Source organism: Dreissena polymorpha, chromosome 3, assembly GCF_020536995.1.
Source record: "Dreissena polymorpha isolate Duluth1 chromosome 3, UMN_Dpol_1.0, whole genome shotgun sequence".
NCBI lineage: Eukaryota > Metazoa > Mollusca > Bivalvia > Myida > Dreissenidae > Dreissena > Dreissena polymorpha.
This window is the reverse complement of record NC_068357.1, coordinates 140,725,550-140,741,253: the sequence shown is the minus strand read 5'-3', so window position 1 is coordinate 140,741,253 and position 15,704 is coordinate 140,725,550. Positions and strand designations below refer to the sequence as shown.

The window sequence follows — 15,704 nt, the reverse complement described above, 5'->3', positions numbered from 1 at the left end:
GACTGGAATTCACGTCCATTCTTTTGGCGATGTCAATTTGTTTTGTTGCGCTTAACCTTCCATACTTTGCTGTATGGTGTAAACGTTACTGGAAAATACGTCAGATGTTCAACATGCACATGATGTCGCCGACCACACTACAAAACCATGCCAACCATATAAGCGATCTTGACGACACCCTTCACGTCACAAGGACAATTTTCTACACTAACTATTGCATAAATTTCTGTCTTTACTCGGTGACTGGGGCATATTTCCGAAAAGAACTAAAGCACCTCTTCTGCAAACGTGACAAAAACATCAGATTGAGCTATGTGCACAGATGTTCGGCGTACAATACAAGGGCTCATTCCATGGCCTCCCCGAAAACCAGTCTCCTTTAATCTACTTTACAAATTGAATATAATGCTTATAGTAATAATTGCTTCTCTTTTTTGTGTTCGCTTGTGTAAATGAACTAAACTTATGTCAACTTCAAAACATATTCCAATTAAACTGTATAACTTGTTATGTATATAGTCAGAAAGAACTAATGTCTTATAGTTGATCTCGAATTGTACATTAAATGTACGTACCAAATGTTGTTTGAAAAGTCTACTTCTGTTTTTGAAAAATTCATAATTCAAAACGAGACAAATGAATGTCCCTTAATGTTGTACAGTTTGTATTGTTCTAGTTTCATTTTACTCATTAGAAAATGTGTGCCTATCATTTGATAAATAATCATTGACTGTAACTGATATCGATAATGGTTTAAACATAACAAATCCAGACATCATTTACATTACTCAACATTCCAGTTTTATTTTTTAGATTTGCTTTACTTCTCATAAAGCAATCGCATATTGATGAATATTTACTTTTAATGGTGCCTTTTTACGTTTTAATAAATTGAAAAATTATGATATTTGGTAGCAAATAGTAATACGGAACATTAACCATGATCTAAAATATCCAGTATATGCATCTTTTGACGACTTCAAAACCTGAAAATAATGAAGCGTTGCAACACGAAACGATTGAATAATTTGGAAACTTCTATTGATGTCGTTATATTTTGTGAAACTACGAGGATTTCTTATATAAAGTACAAAATACATCCCCTTATAGCATGGGCACGGATGGCCGAATGGTCTGAGTGGAAGACTTATAGTTTAGGGTTACATTTTTCTTTTTTAATTGTTTTCTTGATTTTTTACTGGAGATTTTTAGGTCCGATGTTTAAATTTATCAATATAAAGCATTTAATGACAAACTTAACTACATGCCAAAATATGTGAACAGGCGCCTTAAAAGCAAATACAGAGTTTTAAATTGCACTACATGGATGAATTGTGCATGCGTTCATCTCTAGAACTAAACTCCATATTTGAGAATAACACGAATGCATTAACTGAGGGATCCCGACCTTCGTTGAGGTTAAAAGTAATGGGTTACCAGAGTTATATTCGATGTTTGTTGTGTTTTGCTAAATCAATCGAGAAAATCTATTACTTTATCTCGAGCTAATCGGACACCTTTTTCGTACAAAGCCTTTTGAAAAATTGTGTTTTTTTTTAAATTTTAAATTAAATATACATCACAAAGCCGCATCATTAAGCCTGATATATTTGACACATCAGTACATTGACGATATCAAGCAAATGATTGAAACCGTAAGCGTTGTATTTTCCCAGAGATATAATAAAAGTTTCCCATTTGGTGGCATAACATAAATTAAGTTAATTTAATCATGCTATTTTTTATTTTAGTATTAACTCATATCGACCATCGAACGTCGTTTTGTTAATGTGTATTATTCAATACCAACTCAACAAGAATTCTTTTTTTTATCAAGAATAACTCCATTCAGAGTTTGCATTGCAAAAAAGAAACAAAAAAACAAACAAAAACAACTACACATAATGTGTGAATAGTGGACGTAAGAAAACCTTTTTTACAGTAGATCTACCCGTTCATGTAAATACGCCTTATACTATAGTTCTAAAACGTTAATAGCTTTACTATGTATTTGTAAATTGACCGCACTTTGAATATTTACATCTGAAATGAGTACTTAATGTTTACTCAGTTTACACCCTTTGTTTGTTGTTTTTTAGTTTAATTGATCGCTAGCGCTATTTAAGGACAACAAATATTTCATTTTAGCGAAAAACTAATTAAAAAAAACGAATCAAGCATATCAAGTGCATATCAAGTGTATACTTTATCGAAATATCAGATCCGGGTGCGGCAAAAATAACGAAGTATTGTCAGGAAATATACCCATTCAGTTTGCAGCATTATTCGTGATACATTGTTTTTATATTTACTGAAAGTATTTCAGCATATAATATAATTATAGTGGGAAAAATTGGATCCCCTTGACTATACCTTTGCCTATTGAAACTGTTTTTTAAAGCAATCCATTTAACTGTACCTTTTTGTATTTCACAGAAAATTCGATTCTACGTTTATCCCATTATCTAAAATAATTATAAAGCTATGCTCTTAACAGTCAGACGAGAGCTTGTCAAAAGTTTTTTTTTAAATGATTATAAGCACTCTGAGACCTTTAATTGTGTACACCACACAGCAATAACGCTGTTGCTCCAATATATCGTCCACAGACAAAGCCGTTTTGATGTTAGGAAATAAAAGTAAGACGATTTGTAAATGTATTGGCTACGGAATCAATACTAATTCTTGCACTGTATTTAGTATTCATTATATCTTACGTTTTGGGTTACAGGCAATCCTGTTCCTTTATATATATGGCGAATACTTAAAAAAAAATCGAGACTCAGTTGTACGGGCTTATTTGTCACTAGGACTCGGAGGACCAAGAAATTAAAGAATTGTGCGGGCTTCTTTGCTCGAAAAGGATATTCATTGTACAAGTGACTGGTAACCAAGAATTATTAGGGCTTCTTTGCTCAATGATTGAGTTACATCAACCAGCTGTCTTTTAGTCACGCTTAGGCCCTCTAGTTGTGTCTTATAGTCACACTGTAATTTTAACCTTCAAGTTGTGTCTTATAGTCACACTTGGTCAGTCTATTTGTGACTTGTAGTCACGATAGTTCAAATAAGGTTAAAACTCAAAAGAAGTGTCCTTAAGGGTGACAGGTGACTAAAAGCTGTGGGATCCGACAGCCAGAGTGCAGAAATATCCTTTTACGTATCCGTTTAGTTAATGAAAAAAACAGTGTCTTTATGTTGCCAAATATTTGCTCACAATATCATTATAATTATTGTCTTAACCCTAGTTATATCAATTTATTACATAATATTTTACTTTTACTGTGTTTTAATAGTGTAGCCGGTATTGTTTTATTGCTTAAGTTTCTTACAGCATTATTATTTATATTACACATATTTAGATCATTAATCCTTTAATTAATGCTGAATAATATTATCAATACCTCTTATTTTTTATCAATTTTATGTACATATATATGTTTTGTACAACGCCATTGAATATAATTATATAAATAGGCGTTTCATAAAATTAGCAAGTTTAAGTTTCATACTTCTTAGAACGAAACTTTCAATTTAATTCTTATACGCTAACATATGTTAAAAACCATATGACCCGGAGTTCTTATCGTTTTTTATGTTCTGTGAGTTTTCAATAAGTCTTGTATTAATCTTGTATTAATCCGAACAGGTAATTTAATTGTTCATTTGAAGCTTTAGAAATATTATTATTTTTTAATCATTAAAAATATCATCAGTTTTTGTTTTCCACTTTTTTATGCTGTTTGTTGGGAACAATTTTCTGTGTCTTTATCGCTTTCATAAATTGATTTTGTTTTATTTTTTTCTCAAGAGAACAGACACAATTTGACCGCTTCAGCAAGTTGAACCTACTGTCTTCACCATATAATTATTGTGTTCAAATATATTTATATAGTTCTTCAAATATATTAACAATTATATTGTTATCAATTGCATATAAAGTTTCTTCATTTTAGACAGGTAGATTATATTGCTTCTTTTCGATTGTGCTATTCATACGGTTAAAGTATAAATATATAATGAAGTAACGATATATTTATTCTTAACAATTAGTGTAGTAAAGTTATTAAAAAAAAAAATCATGTCTTGCTTAATTTAATGGAAAAGTACGTCGCCGTGTAAATTTCCTGATTAGTATTTATAGTTTATCTGAACGCGTCAGCTCAATTTCGTTTTGCTTAAAAAATATTGTATTGATATTTAAGCATTGTTCGGAGATGTATGATTCTTTTAAATATAAATCTTAAAATTCAGACAACAATGTTGAAATATTAAAAAATATGGTAAAAGTGATTGTACAACTGTTAGCCTCTAAACCTATAGGTTCGTGCAAGTCTGAAAGTTATGTTTTAATAGTTATAATTACTGATAAATTGTTCCTTCTAACTAGAGAATAATAAACAATGAATGTTTTTTGTATTGTTGTCTTCAACAGTGTATTACAGAAATCTACGTCTTTAAAATACCAAACACTTTGAAAAAAGATTGCGTGTTAACTCATGTTTTTATTTAGATATTTAATATAATTTGACTACCTGTTCATAAAAAGAGACTTGTATCAAGATTATTCTTAACACTGAACAAGTTCTATATGCAATTACATTTAATGTTTTTCACATTAAGAATTATCACCAGATTCTTAGAATACGGAATTTCTAAATTTTGTTTCCACATATTGGACAAGTTCAGGTGATTTCTGCAAGCTGTAATGTATTTTGTTTATGCGCAAAAACAAAATTCTTCAACAAGATAATTCAATATTGGTATCTGCGGTTATTATTTATACAATAAAATTCATTATGAATACATTACCATAAGTGCAATCCTTTTTAACTGCTTTAACCACATGGTGTCCAGCCTTGTACTTAGGATAGGAGATTCGGTATCTTTTTTCCCCCTGCCTGGTCTCAGCCTGCGTGCGGGTTGCATTTGCCACAGAATGCAAAGCAGCGAGGTGTAGTCTGCAATTTAAAAGTAACATTATTTAAATGAATTACAATATGAACTGAGACACACAAAACAAGTTTGATTGAGTACAGCATCAAGGATTATTTAAATTACTTTGTCAGATGTATATCACAAGCATTAAACTAGGGTCAATATAAATACAATATAGATTTTGACCTTAAGTTAAAGCTTCAACAAGCAAAGGAGACACATATTATGTAGTTATGGGACAGGAATAGTGAGTAACATGTACACTTGCAATGTTTTTAATGAGCTATATACCAGGTATTTGTTGCAATAAAAGCATACAAAAACCAAAGTTTATTTACTCATAATGTATTTTATAAGTTTGTAAGAAAAGTGACAGAATTTCACCAGACACAGCATGGGGTCCTGTGTAGCTTAATATAGCTTAACGTTACAGAATGTCAACCTTGAAAATAAACATGCACATGTATAACTTAATATCAGAAGGACCAATGCCATCAAGTGTACTTAATTGAACATTAAAAAAAGCCCCTTGGACACATTTTTTGTTGCTGGATGGACATATATGGTGATTCCAGTACATTCAATTTGCGGATGTGGGGCCTTCCTACCTTTGCTTCATTACTGCATAGGAGAAACTCAGGAACTTTGGGGCAAACTGACACACCACCTTGTGCTGCGCCTCAAAGGCTGATGTCTGCTCAGTGGGTGAAAGCATCCGGATATCCACAACGAAACGTTTGCGTTCTGTTATTAGTAAAAGCTCTTAGTGGGCCTTTGCACCTGAAATTTACAAAAATAATTTCTTCTATGCAATGAAATTTTAACGCACCGATGATCCCTGCTATTTCAGAAATAATCAAGGAAGAAAGCGATATACACAAGGGGCTTAAATAAACAATAAGGCCCTGCTATTTAAGGAACGTGTAATTTTACTAGTTTTGCATGTGTATAGGAAGAAATTGATATGGCTGCAACTGGTTATTATGTGTTGATCTATTTTGTATTCTATAATGTCTTTAACAAATTTAACTTTTCCGTACCAGCCTTTATCCATTTTTTGTTTCTGTCTATCGGTCCATGAAGACATCTGGGAAACAAGTCACCATTGCCATCATGACGATTCACAACATGGTTCCTAATTGAACGCCACTTTGCAACAACCAAGTCACCGTTTCCCTCACTTGAGGCAGCACAATAATAGAGGTGGTTGGCGATCGACTGCGCCCATTTTCCAACTGCTTCACAACCTTTCTTCTTTCCCATGGTCAGCAGTTTGTTTTTCACACCTTAAACAACACATTTAACTCTAAGTTGTCGGGTACTTCCAAAGGCCATAAATAACCAAAAGGCCAACCATGTCAACAACATTTTTTAATAATAAGTAGTCAAATATACATAGAGCAGCGTCAGCCTATAAGTGCCTGTCCAGTCGTCTTAAATGGAAATAATCATTCTTTGCAAATGGTTGAAATACACACATTGAGCCAATCAAAAACAATATTATTTAAAAGTATAACATTATCCTGTATTTCATGAGTCTGAATCACTGACTGGTTGATTAAAAACCAATATGATTACTTTATCAATGCAATATATCATGCATGTTTACATACCCTTTGCCATGTGCCATACATCAAACCAGTGGCGAATATTCTCCATTTCTTCCCGCATGAACTTGCGAACCTGAACGTGCCTGTCGGTCGTCAGATCAGTAACGCTGATGTGGTTGGTCGCCAAGTTCCTTAGTCCACGTTTCAACCCTTCCAGCTCCATAGCATTGGAGTTTTTAACTTCATTACTCTAAAATACATTGTAATTATAATATATTAATAATTAAGATTTATTTTTAATTTCTTTACACTACAGGTATTAGTTCAAAGAATTAGCCAAAACACCCAAAATAATATCATTTGCATATTGCGGCATTTGTATCAGTGTATTGGTATGTGACAAAAAAGGCATAACAATATTAAATTTCCACTCTAGAGTTGTTGTTGTTGTTGTTGTTGCCACAGATAATGCATACCAAGGCTTCAATACATATTGTACTAGTTGACTAGAATTAGTAGGCTCATTTTTAAAGACAAACTAGATAGCCAATAAAAAAGAAAGTGTAAGTACCTGAACAAGCTGTACATCCAGAACATGGTTCGTCTCAAGATCCATGAGAGTGTACGAGCCGTACTTTGCTGTGTGCCCAGGTGAGCGACACCGAGCATCCCCTCCCAGCCGTACTGATTTACCGATCCGCATCTCAGGCGTGCTTGTGTCTTTTTCCAGACATTGTCCACCGCTGGCAATATGTAAATGGATTGCAAACGCATGTAAGTCCTGTACGACAAAATGGGAACTTTAATGAAACTTAAACAGTTCATGAACTTCCTCAGGCAGACACCACTAAAATACATGGCCCCTGCCACTACCAGTTTTTTTTAGTGGTGTTCCACATATGTTGGGTGAACTGTCCCATGTTCTGCAATGTCCAGTGCCACATACAGTTGAGGCTCTCAGCTGGCCTCCTCTGGTCGACTTCTTGGTGATGGTGCATCTGTCGCCACACACAGAACACATCAACAGTAGTGGCAGCAGACAGCTTTCATACACTAAGTATGGCCTGTCGGTCTGCTCACTGCAGTCTACCCTGAAAAAACATTCTAGATTGTTAGGGTTAGGACTATGTAAATGTAATTTATAATTTATTTTACATGTCAGACTTCTTAGACATACATGTATACACCACAGTCGCTTTTATATTGTTATTCACTAGGTACTAGGTCCCACTTCATTATTTCTTTTTACACAAGCAGTAGATTTTTAAGTTGATGTCATACTGACCAGGGATATTGGATGTCAATGAAAAACCAATGAAATACAAAATATAAAATGTAGATAAAAATATAACCAATCTCAATCTGAAAATACAAGACATGAAAAGTAAAATACGTTACAATTAGAATTATTTTTGTAAAAAGATTGTACATCTCCAGAAAAAGAATCATGGTTCATTTATTCAATGTATTGGGCACAGATGCCCCAACATTCCAGTTTTGCAGGACTCCACTCATAATATGACCTTTGACCTCTAAGTGCAAACAAAACCTTGCCTTAAGTTATGATATTTAGCGTTTGTACCATGTTTCTTCAAAATCCGTCAACACATTGCAACCTGATGACTGAGGCATGAAGTTTCACGCAAACAGATAGACAAACATATTGACTGTGATATTTCGTCTAAGGGATTTAAAAATAAAAGTATCGTATTAAAATACATTGTATTCATCTTCGAATAAGAATAACAACTAAATAATCATTATATGGATACAGATATAGTAAACATAAGTTTTCACCCGACTTATGGCAATTTTTAAAAATACTTACCAAATGTTTTCTTCATTGTCTGATGCATATTCCTCATCGGAATCATCTTCTGGCTCCCAGTCAGGATCGTCTTCAGTGTCATCAGCAAGGTATGCATCATTCATCTCATCCATCTCAAGATCTTCATCATCTAAAGAATCCGCCTCAAAACAGGTAGGCTCTGTTCCTATGTCTTTCATCACTGGCATGGCCCCAACACTCTTGTCCTTACCCCGAGGTTAAATAGTGAATCCTTTATTTTCTGTTGGCCGAAATACAACCATCTGAAATGATGAACATTTTGCATTTTTTAGAAAAACAGAATGCATATATTTAACATTTGACCTTGAAGGATAGCCTTGACCCTGACCTTTAACAACTAAAAATGTGCAGCTCCATAAGATACACATGCATGCCAATTATCAAGTTGCTATCTTCAATATTGCATAAGTAATGACCAATGTTAAAGTTTTTGGATGGACTTTCAGACAGACAGACAGACAGACAGACAGACTGATGGACAGTTCAAAAACTATATGCAACCATTTGAGTTCATAAAAAGTTGCCCCATGTATTGAAACAGAAAATAAAGAATAAAAACTAAAACACAAGAATTGAGGATTTATTCAAGCCAATGTAAATATGTAACTTTTATTACATAAAAACAGGCTGTTATGGAAATAATTAAACAAACTAATTAAAAATTGACATTGTTTGGAGATTGTTAAACAAACTAATTATTAATTGATATGATATCGAACCTCAGATGTCTGTGTTGACTTCGAAAGCACATTATCAAAATGTGATTCCGGATCACTGATCCAAACAGGCGACTGTTCACAAGTCATTTCTTCACATACATCTGGCTCTTCCATGCATGATGAATATGGGTCCTACAAATAATAATTGCCCCGTTACTTTTTATAAATTCACACAGAATAATGACACAAATTATGTTTATATGACTTAATATTTGCAAAACTATGCTATTGATCTTTGGAATAATATTTGTCCCGTTCTGAAAAAACGGGGCATAATGCATGGGCATAAAGTGTCGTCACAGAAAAGCCTGTGCAGTCCGCACAGACTAATCAGGGACGACACTTTCCCCGTTTACGGTATTTTTCATATAAAGGATGTCCCTTCTTACCAAAAATCTTGTTTAGGCGGAAAGTGTTGTCCCTGATTAGTCTGTGCAGACTGCACAGGCTAATCTGGGACGACACTTAAGATTATTTTTTACCAGCACTTTGATTCTCTCATACTTTTTTATCTTTAATATGGAAATGTCATTGAAACAAGCCCAAATATAATGTTTATACTTTGAATAGTTTTGGTGAGTTAGCTGTAGCCTTATTTATTTATAAAAAGGAATGTATTTGTCCGTTTTATGGCTGTTCCACTGATTAACCTATTTGTCCATAATAATAAGAGAAGGGTTGTAATATATTGTTTGTTACTAAGCCATCAATTCACACATGCATACAAAATATAAGGACAATTCGAAAAATATATATTAAAAGGTATAATTATTAGGCATATCCATACGGGCTGTAAGGCTGCATAATGATCGAACCCAAGTGTGCCCCATTCCCTATAAACTGACTAGACTTTTAAAGTGTGGATGAAATTTGAATTATCATATAAGCAGCACTTTCCAGCTACTTGGTACAGAAAGATTTCCATTTTTTGGGGATGTGTTCTGAAGTCTTATTATCAAGAGAAACCTAATCCATCCTGTATGTCGACCATCAACAGCTTTGACATTACTCAACAATATCCAAGAAATGGGCTTGAGCTCAGGTCACCTACCTGAGAAAGACACACCAACCACTGCGCTTATAAGACCACCTTTATGTAATCGATGAAATATCATTTATTTAAAAAAATGCATGCTAGCCTGATTAATGAAAAACACATAGGTTGTTTAAAAGATGCCTTGTATGAAGTACACTGGCTACCAGTAAAGGCTAGGATAACATTCAAATTACTAAACTTCATGTATAATTGTTCTGTTGGTAACGCGCCAAAATACCTTACAGAACGTTTAAAAGAAAAAATACCAGCACGTAACTTACGATCTAACGTCTCGTATGACGGATGTTATGATGGGAAACGCACAAAGAGAAAAAAATTCATGGACAGGAGTTTCGGAGTTGTTGGTCCGAAACTGTGAAATGACCTACCATCAAGCATTCGGACTTCTGTCTCAATAGACATTTTCAAAAGGAATTTGAAAACATTTCTCTTCAGAGACTTTTACAACCTATTTTAATTTGAATACCTGTGATTTCAAAACAAATCGAGGCTCAGTTGTATGGGCTTATTTGTCCAACAACCATGACTCAGAGGACTAAGAAATGTAAGAATTGTGCGGGCTTCTTTTCTCGAAAATGATATTTATTGTACTAGTGACCGGTAACCAAAAATCATTAAGGCTTCTCTGCTCAATGATTAAATGACATCATCCAGCGGTCTTTTAGTCACGCTTAGCCCCTCTTATTGTGTCTTATAGTCACACTGAAATTTTAACCTTCAAGTTGTGTCTTGTAGTCACACTTGGTCAGTCTATTTGTGACTTGTAGTCACAATAGTTCAAATACGGTTAAAACCCAAAAGAAGTGTCCGTAAGGGTGACAGGCGACCGGTAGCTGTGGGATCCGACAGCCAGAGTGCAGAAATATCCTTTTACGTATCCTTTCAGTTAATGATAAAACAGTATCTTTATGTTGCCAAAACTTGGCTCATAATATCATTATAAGTATTGTCTTAACCCTAGTTATATCAATTGATTGCATAATATTTTATTTTTCCTGTGTTTTATTATCGTAGTCTATATTGTTTTATTGCTTAAGTTTCTTACAGCATTTTTATTTATATCACACATTTTTAGATTATTAATCTTTTAACTAATGCTGCATAAAAGTATCAATCACTCTTATGTTTATCAATTGCATGTATATTAAATGTTTTGTACAACGCCATTGAATATAATTATATAAATAGGCGTTTCATCAAATTAGCAAGTTTCAAGTTTTTCAAGTTTGTTTGCGGATTCAAACGTTTGACAAAAATGTGTGAGGATATTCAAACAATATTTCAACATCTTCGGATTCTTCGTCTCCTTAGCATTAGCCTGACCAGTATTTGAAATTAACTTGCATCGGAGAGTATTGTGCACTATTTTCTAACCAGATGTCAAACATTTTTTTTTTTTAATTTAAATGTCTTAAAATCATTTGTAATAATATGCTGACTACAACTATTTAGCACTGTGTATATCAAAATAAACAAGCATAGATCAGAAACATAATTACCGGTTTCTGGTTCCTTTTAGAATAGGCGCCATACTTCGCTCGTTTGTGCTTCACTGGTCCAAGGTGTTGGAATTTAGTGGAGCTTTGTTCGAAGCTTTGTATGCCTCTGTTTCCGAAAATATCGTTGGAACTGCACCATCTTAAACTCCATTCCAACACTAGCCATAACACTTGGAGGGTGAAAAAAACACTTGTCGTCAAAATGCTTCAATACAAAAATACATACGTGGGCCGGTCAGATAACTATGTCCATTTAAAGCTTATTACTTCCCTTGACTTTTTTTGCACCCTTGACCTTGAAGGATGATTTCACCTTGAAATTTAACCACTCAAAATGTGCAGCTCCATGAGGTACACATGCATGCCAAAAATCAAGGTGCTATCTTCAATATTTGAAAAAGTTATGGCCAATGTTAAGGTTTTAGCACGACGCCTACGGCGGACGTCGGACGGCAGACGGCGGACGACGAGCTGGCTATGACAATAGCTCGGGTTTTCTCCGAAAACAGCCTCGCTAAAAACACTTATAGTTATGTAGGTCAATTACTGTTACAAACAGACTTAACCAACTCTGATAAAATTGTATAAATGTTTGGTAAATTAGTTTCATGTATAACTGTATAACTGCAGAGACTAGTTTGAAGCTACTTCGCAGATCATGAATTTAGGAGTTACAAGTGTTCGTCTACAATTATAAGTAGAGCATTTTTTATTGCAAGACATAACATGCTATACTCTTCAGATTGTTTACCAACTGATCTCAATATAAATGTTTAACAAGTGAAGTTTAAATTGTTATCAATGTGTTTAATAGCAGAGATGATGTGATGTAAGAGCAATTGTATGACATTGCAACTCCAGAATAAATTAACAATGGATTGTATTCCTGTTTTACTGAAAGTACATTTATCTGAGTCACATATTTTCATTTTTGTAACAAATATTTTTTAGATAATATATTGTGAGCCAGTCTTACTTGGAATATTTGGTTGTATGAACGTGGTTTTAACCCATTTATGCCTAGCGACTAGAAAAAAGGCCTTGGTAAACAGCGTACACCCAGATGAGACGCCGCATCATGCGGCGTCTCATCAGGGTCTGCGCTGCTTGTTACAAGGACTTTCTATAATAAATATTCTAAATATAGAAATAAATATACTAGACATCCCTAATTTTGGAAAGTAATTGACCCAATTTAGAAGGATGGGAGATTCAACTAGGCATAAATAGGTTAAATACCCATGCATGAAGACCATTCCGAGCTCCCAATAGTGAAAAGGCTTTTCCATTTGGCTTGACCTGTTGGTATTGTTGTGTTATATTATTTTTGTTGTGAAGCATTATTTGTTATCCCCACGCTTTTTGAAAAAAAGGTGGGGATATTGTGGTTATCTCCGCCGTCCGTCCGTCTGTCTGTCCGTCCGTCCTGGCCACTATCTCCTCCTACACTAAAAGCACTAGAACCTTGAAACTTACACACATGGTAGCTATGAGCATATGTGCGACCCTGCACTATTTGGAATGTTGATCTGACCCCTGGGTCAAAAGTTATAGCGGTTGGGGTGGGGCCGCGTCAGAAATTATCACTCATTTTTTTAGGTTATTTTACATTTACTTCTTTATTTCTACACCGATTCACTTCAAATTGATACTGGACCTCTCTTATGACAATACGGTCAATCTCAACCATGCATGGCCCCATTCCCAACCCTGGGGCGCCCCGCCCACATAGGCCACACCCACCAACAATTTCCATTTACTATAATTTTTTCATTTCTACACGGATTCACTTCAAATTGATACTGAACTTTTGTTATGACATTAGGGTCAATCTCAACTATGCATGGCCCCAATCCCAACCCTGGGGCGCCCGCCCACATAGGCCACACCCACCAAAAAATTCCATTTACTATAATTTTTTCATTTCTACACGGATTCACTTCAAATTGATACTGAACTTCTCTTATGACATTAGGGTCAATCTCAACTATGCATGGCCCCATAACCAACCCTGGGGCCCCGCCCACATAGACCACACCCACCCAAAATTGCCTTTACTATAATTTCTTCATTTCTACACCGATTCACTTCAAATTGATATTGAACTTCTCTTATGACAATACAGTCAATCTCAACTATGCATGGCCCCATTACCAACCCTGGGGCGCCCCGCCCACATAGACCACACCCACCCAAAATTGCCTTTTACTATAATTTCTTCATTTCTACACCGATTCACTTCAAATTGATACTGAACCTCTCTTATGACAATACGGTCAATCTCAACTATGCATGGCACAATTACCAACCCTGGGGCGCCCTGCCCACATATGTCACACCCACCCAAAATTGCCTTTTACTATAACTTCTTCATTTCTACACCAATTCACTTCTAATTGATGATGAACTTCTCTTATGACAATACGGTCAATCTCAGCTATGCATGGCCCCATTACCAGCCCTGGGGCACACCTAGGTCAAACATTCGGCGTGGGGATACGCGTCGGCCTCTGCCGCGCCATTTCTAGTTTAATATATATCAGAATGATAGGGAAACAAAATTAATCATTTATTGTAGTGATGTTCTCAAGTTTTAGCAGTCCTGAGTATTTTTAATCGGTTGTAGCATTCCTTCAAATTGTAGAAAATTTACATTATAGCCACATTTGTTTCAAATTGCTATCAAGTTATAAATGTTCCCTTGTAATTAATGATATCTTTAACAAATCTCACTGTTTTGTTTTACCAACTAGAAACCAAGTGAAAACGTGTGATTGAAGAATAATTTAAGTTCCTGAAATTTCGTGATGTCGTCTATCAGTGAAAGATTTGTAAATTTTGCGAATGATTTCAAGAGGTCTTTCCAAAATGGATTAATCATCTGTGTTGCACTTAGTCTAATATCATATTTCCCAAAGTGAAATATTTCTTCTATATTTGTGAGGGCAAATCCAGAGCATTTACTTTTATAAACTATAATGAGTCTGTGTAACCATAATATTTTTAACTTTTTAACATACGCAATGACATTGGCCATTGTAAAAACTTCATTGTCATAATATGTAATAAGTACTTTACTTTTTATTCTTTGCTGACCTGCCAAAATAATTCGTAAAAGATACTTTTAATTTTATTTATTACTTGTGGACTTGAGGTTGGAAGTGAGGAAAAAAATATTTGACAACTGTTCTCTACCAATATGGGTAAGGGCTCTTCTTTTTCAGAATTTGATAAGTTTTTCAATACTTTGTATTTTATGGTTAAAATTCAAAAATACCATGTTCACCATGTCAATCTGAAACTGTTTGCCAACTAAATTAAAACAATTGTTCTCCAAAAAGAATTTCTATTGTTTGTTTTTTTCCGAACAAATGCTATATTTAAAGAAACCTGTCAAAATAACGTTGGTTTTATCAAAATTAACTTGTAAACTACATTATGCGGAACATTGATGAAGAATATCGATGGTTTTATGGACTGTGTTCTCACTTCTGTCTAGAAGTAATGTTGTATCATCTGCAAACTGTGTTATTTTATATTCTAAGCCATTGATAAATATACCTTTGGTTTTGTGTTGTTTTTTTTATTTTGATAGATAACATTTCAGTGCATAAAATAAATATGGATCACCCTGTCTACAGCCACGGCCGATATAAAAGAAATCAGACAGAACACCATTGAATTGCACGGAAGTAGAAGTATTGTGATAAAATAGTGATATCCAATTGATGAAACTGAGATCACAATTTTAAAAATCAATCCAAAGAGTATCAAATGTTTTTTTTCAAAGTATATCGTCAACAGCATTCCATGTATATTACATTTTTCAGTAAAATGCATACAATAATGTACGAGTGGAATATTTTCTCTAATGAATCTTTCCTTTAAAGCCCTGTTTGATCTGAATTTATCAGATGATCTTAAATATACTTAAGTCTTGAATCAATAGTTCCACAGGCTTATTCATTTACAACATTGACGGGTCTCCAAGTGTTTTTAGCTCACCTGGGCACAACGTGCTCATGGTGAGCTATTGTGATCGCCTTTTGTCCGTCGTGCGTCGTCAAAATTTTGCATTGTGAACACTATAGA

General features: G+C 34.4%; 1 protein-coding gene across 2 annotated transcripts; it reads right to left on the bottom strand.

Moving 5' to 3' along the window:
- Positions 1-4,811: 4,811 nt before the first annotated feature.
- LOC127871702 (uncharacterized) lies at positions 4,812-9,184 on the bottom strand. 2 transcript variants are annotated; one of them, XM_052414836.1, is made up of 7 exons: positions 9,057-9,184; positions 8,317-8,579; positions 7,060-7,579; positions 6,552-6,738; positions 5,979-6,224; positions 5,547-5,718; positions 4,812-4,961 (listed from the first exon to the last, which is right to left on the bottom strand). In XM_052414836.1, exons 3-6 carry the CDS (start codon positions 7,189-7,191, stop codon positions 5,702-5,704), a joined length of 582 nt encoding a protein of 193 aa, XP_052270796.1. In that variant the 5' UTR covers positions 7,192-7,579; positions 8,317-8,579; positions 9,057-9,184; the 3' UTR covers positions 4,812-4,961; positions 5,547-5,701. The 2 variants fall into 2 exon arrangements, with proteins under 2 accessions (XP_052270796.1, XP_052270797.1); XM_052414837.1 differs by having other exon boundaries at positions 5,606-5,718.
- Positions 9,185-15,704: the final 6,520 nt, after the last annotated feature.

Bases quoted from the DNA above. Each gene is read 5' to 3' on its own strand.
- LOC127871702 (XM_052414836.1), bottom strand. From the start codon at position 7,191: ATGCGGATCGGTAAATCAGTACGGCTGGGAGGGGATGCTCGGTGTCGC. The intron at 6,739-7,059 runs GTACTTACACTT...AATGTATTTTAG, and splicing joins TGGATGTACAGCTTGTTCAG to AGTAATGAAGTTAAAAACTC. The intron at 6,225-6,551 runs GTATGTAAACAT...GTGTTGTTTAAG, and splicing joins TGTATGGCACATGGCAAAGG to GTGTGAAAAACAAACTGCTG.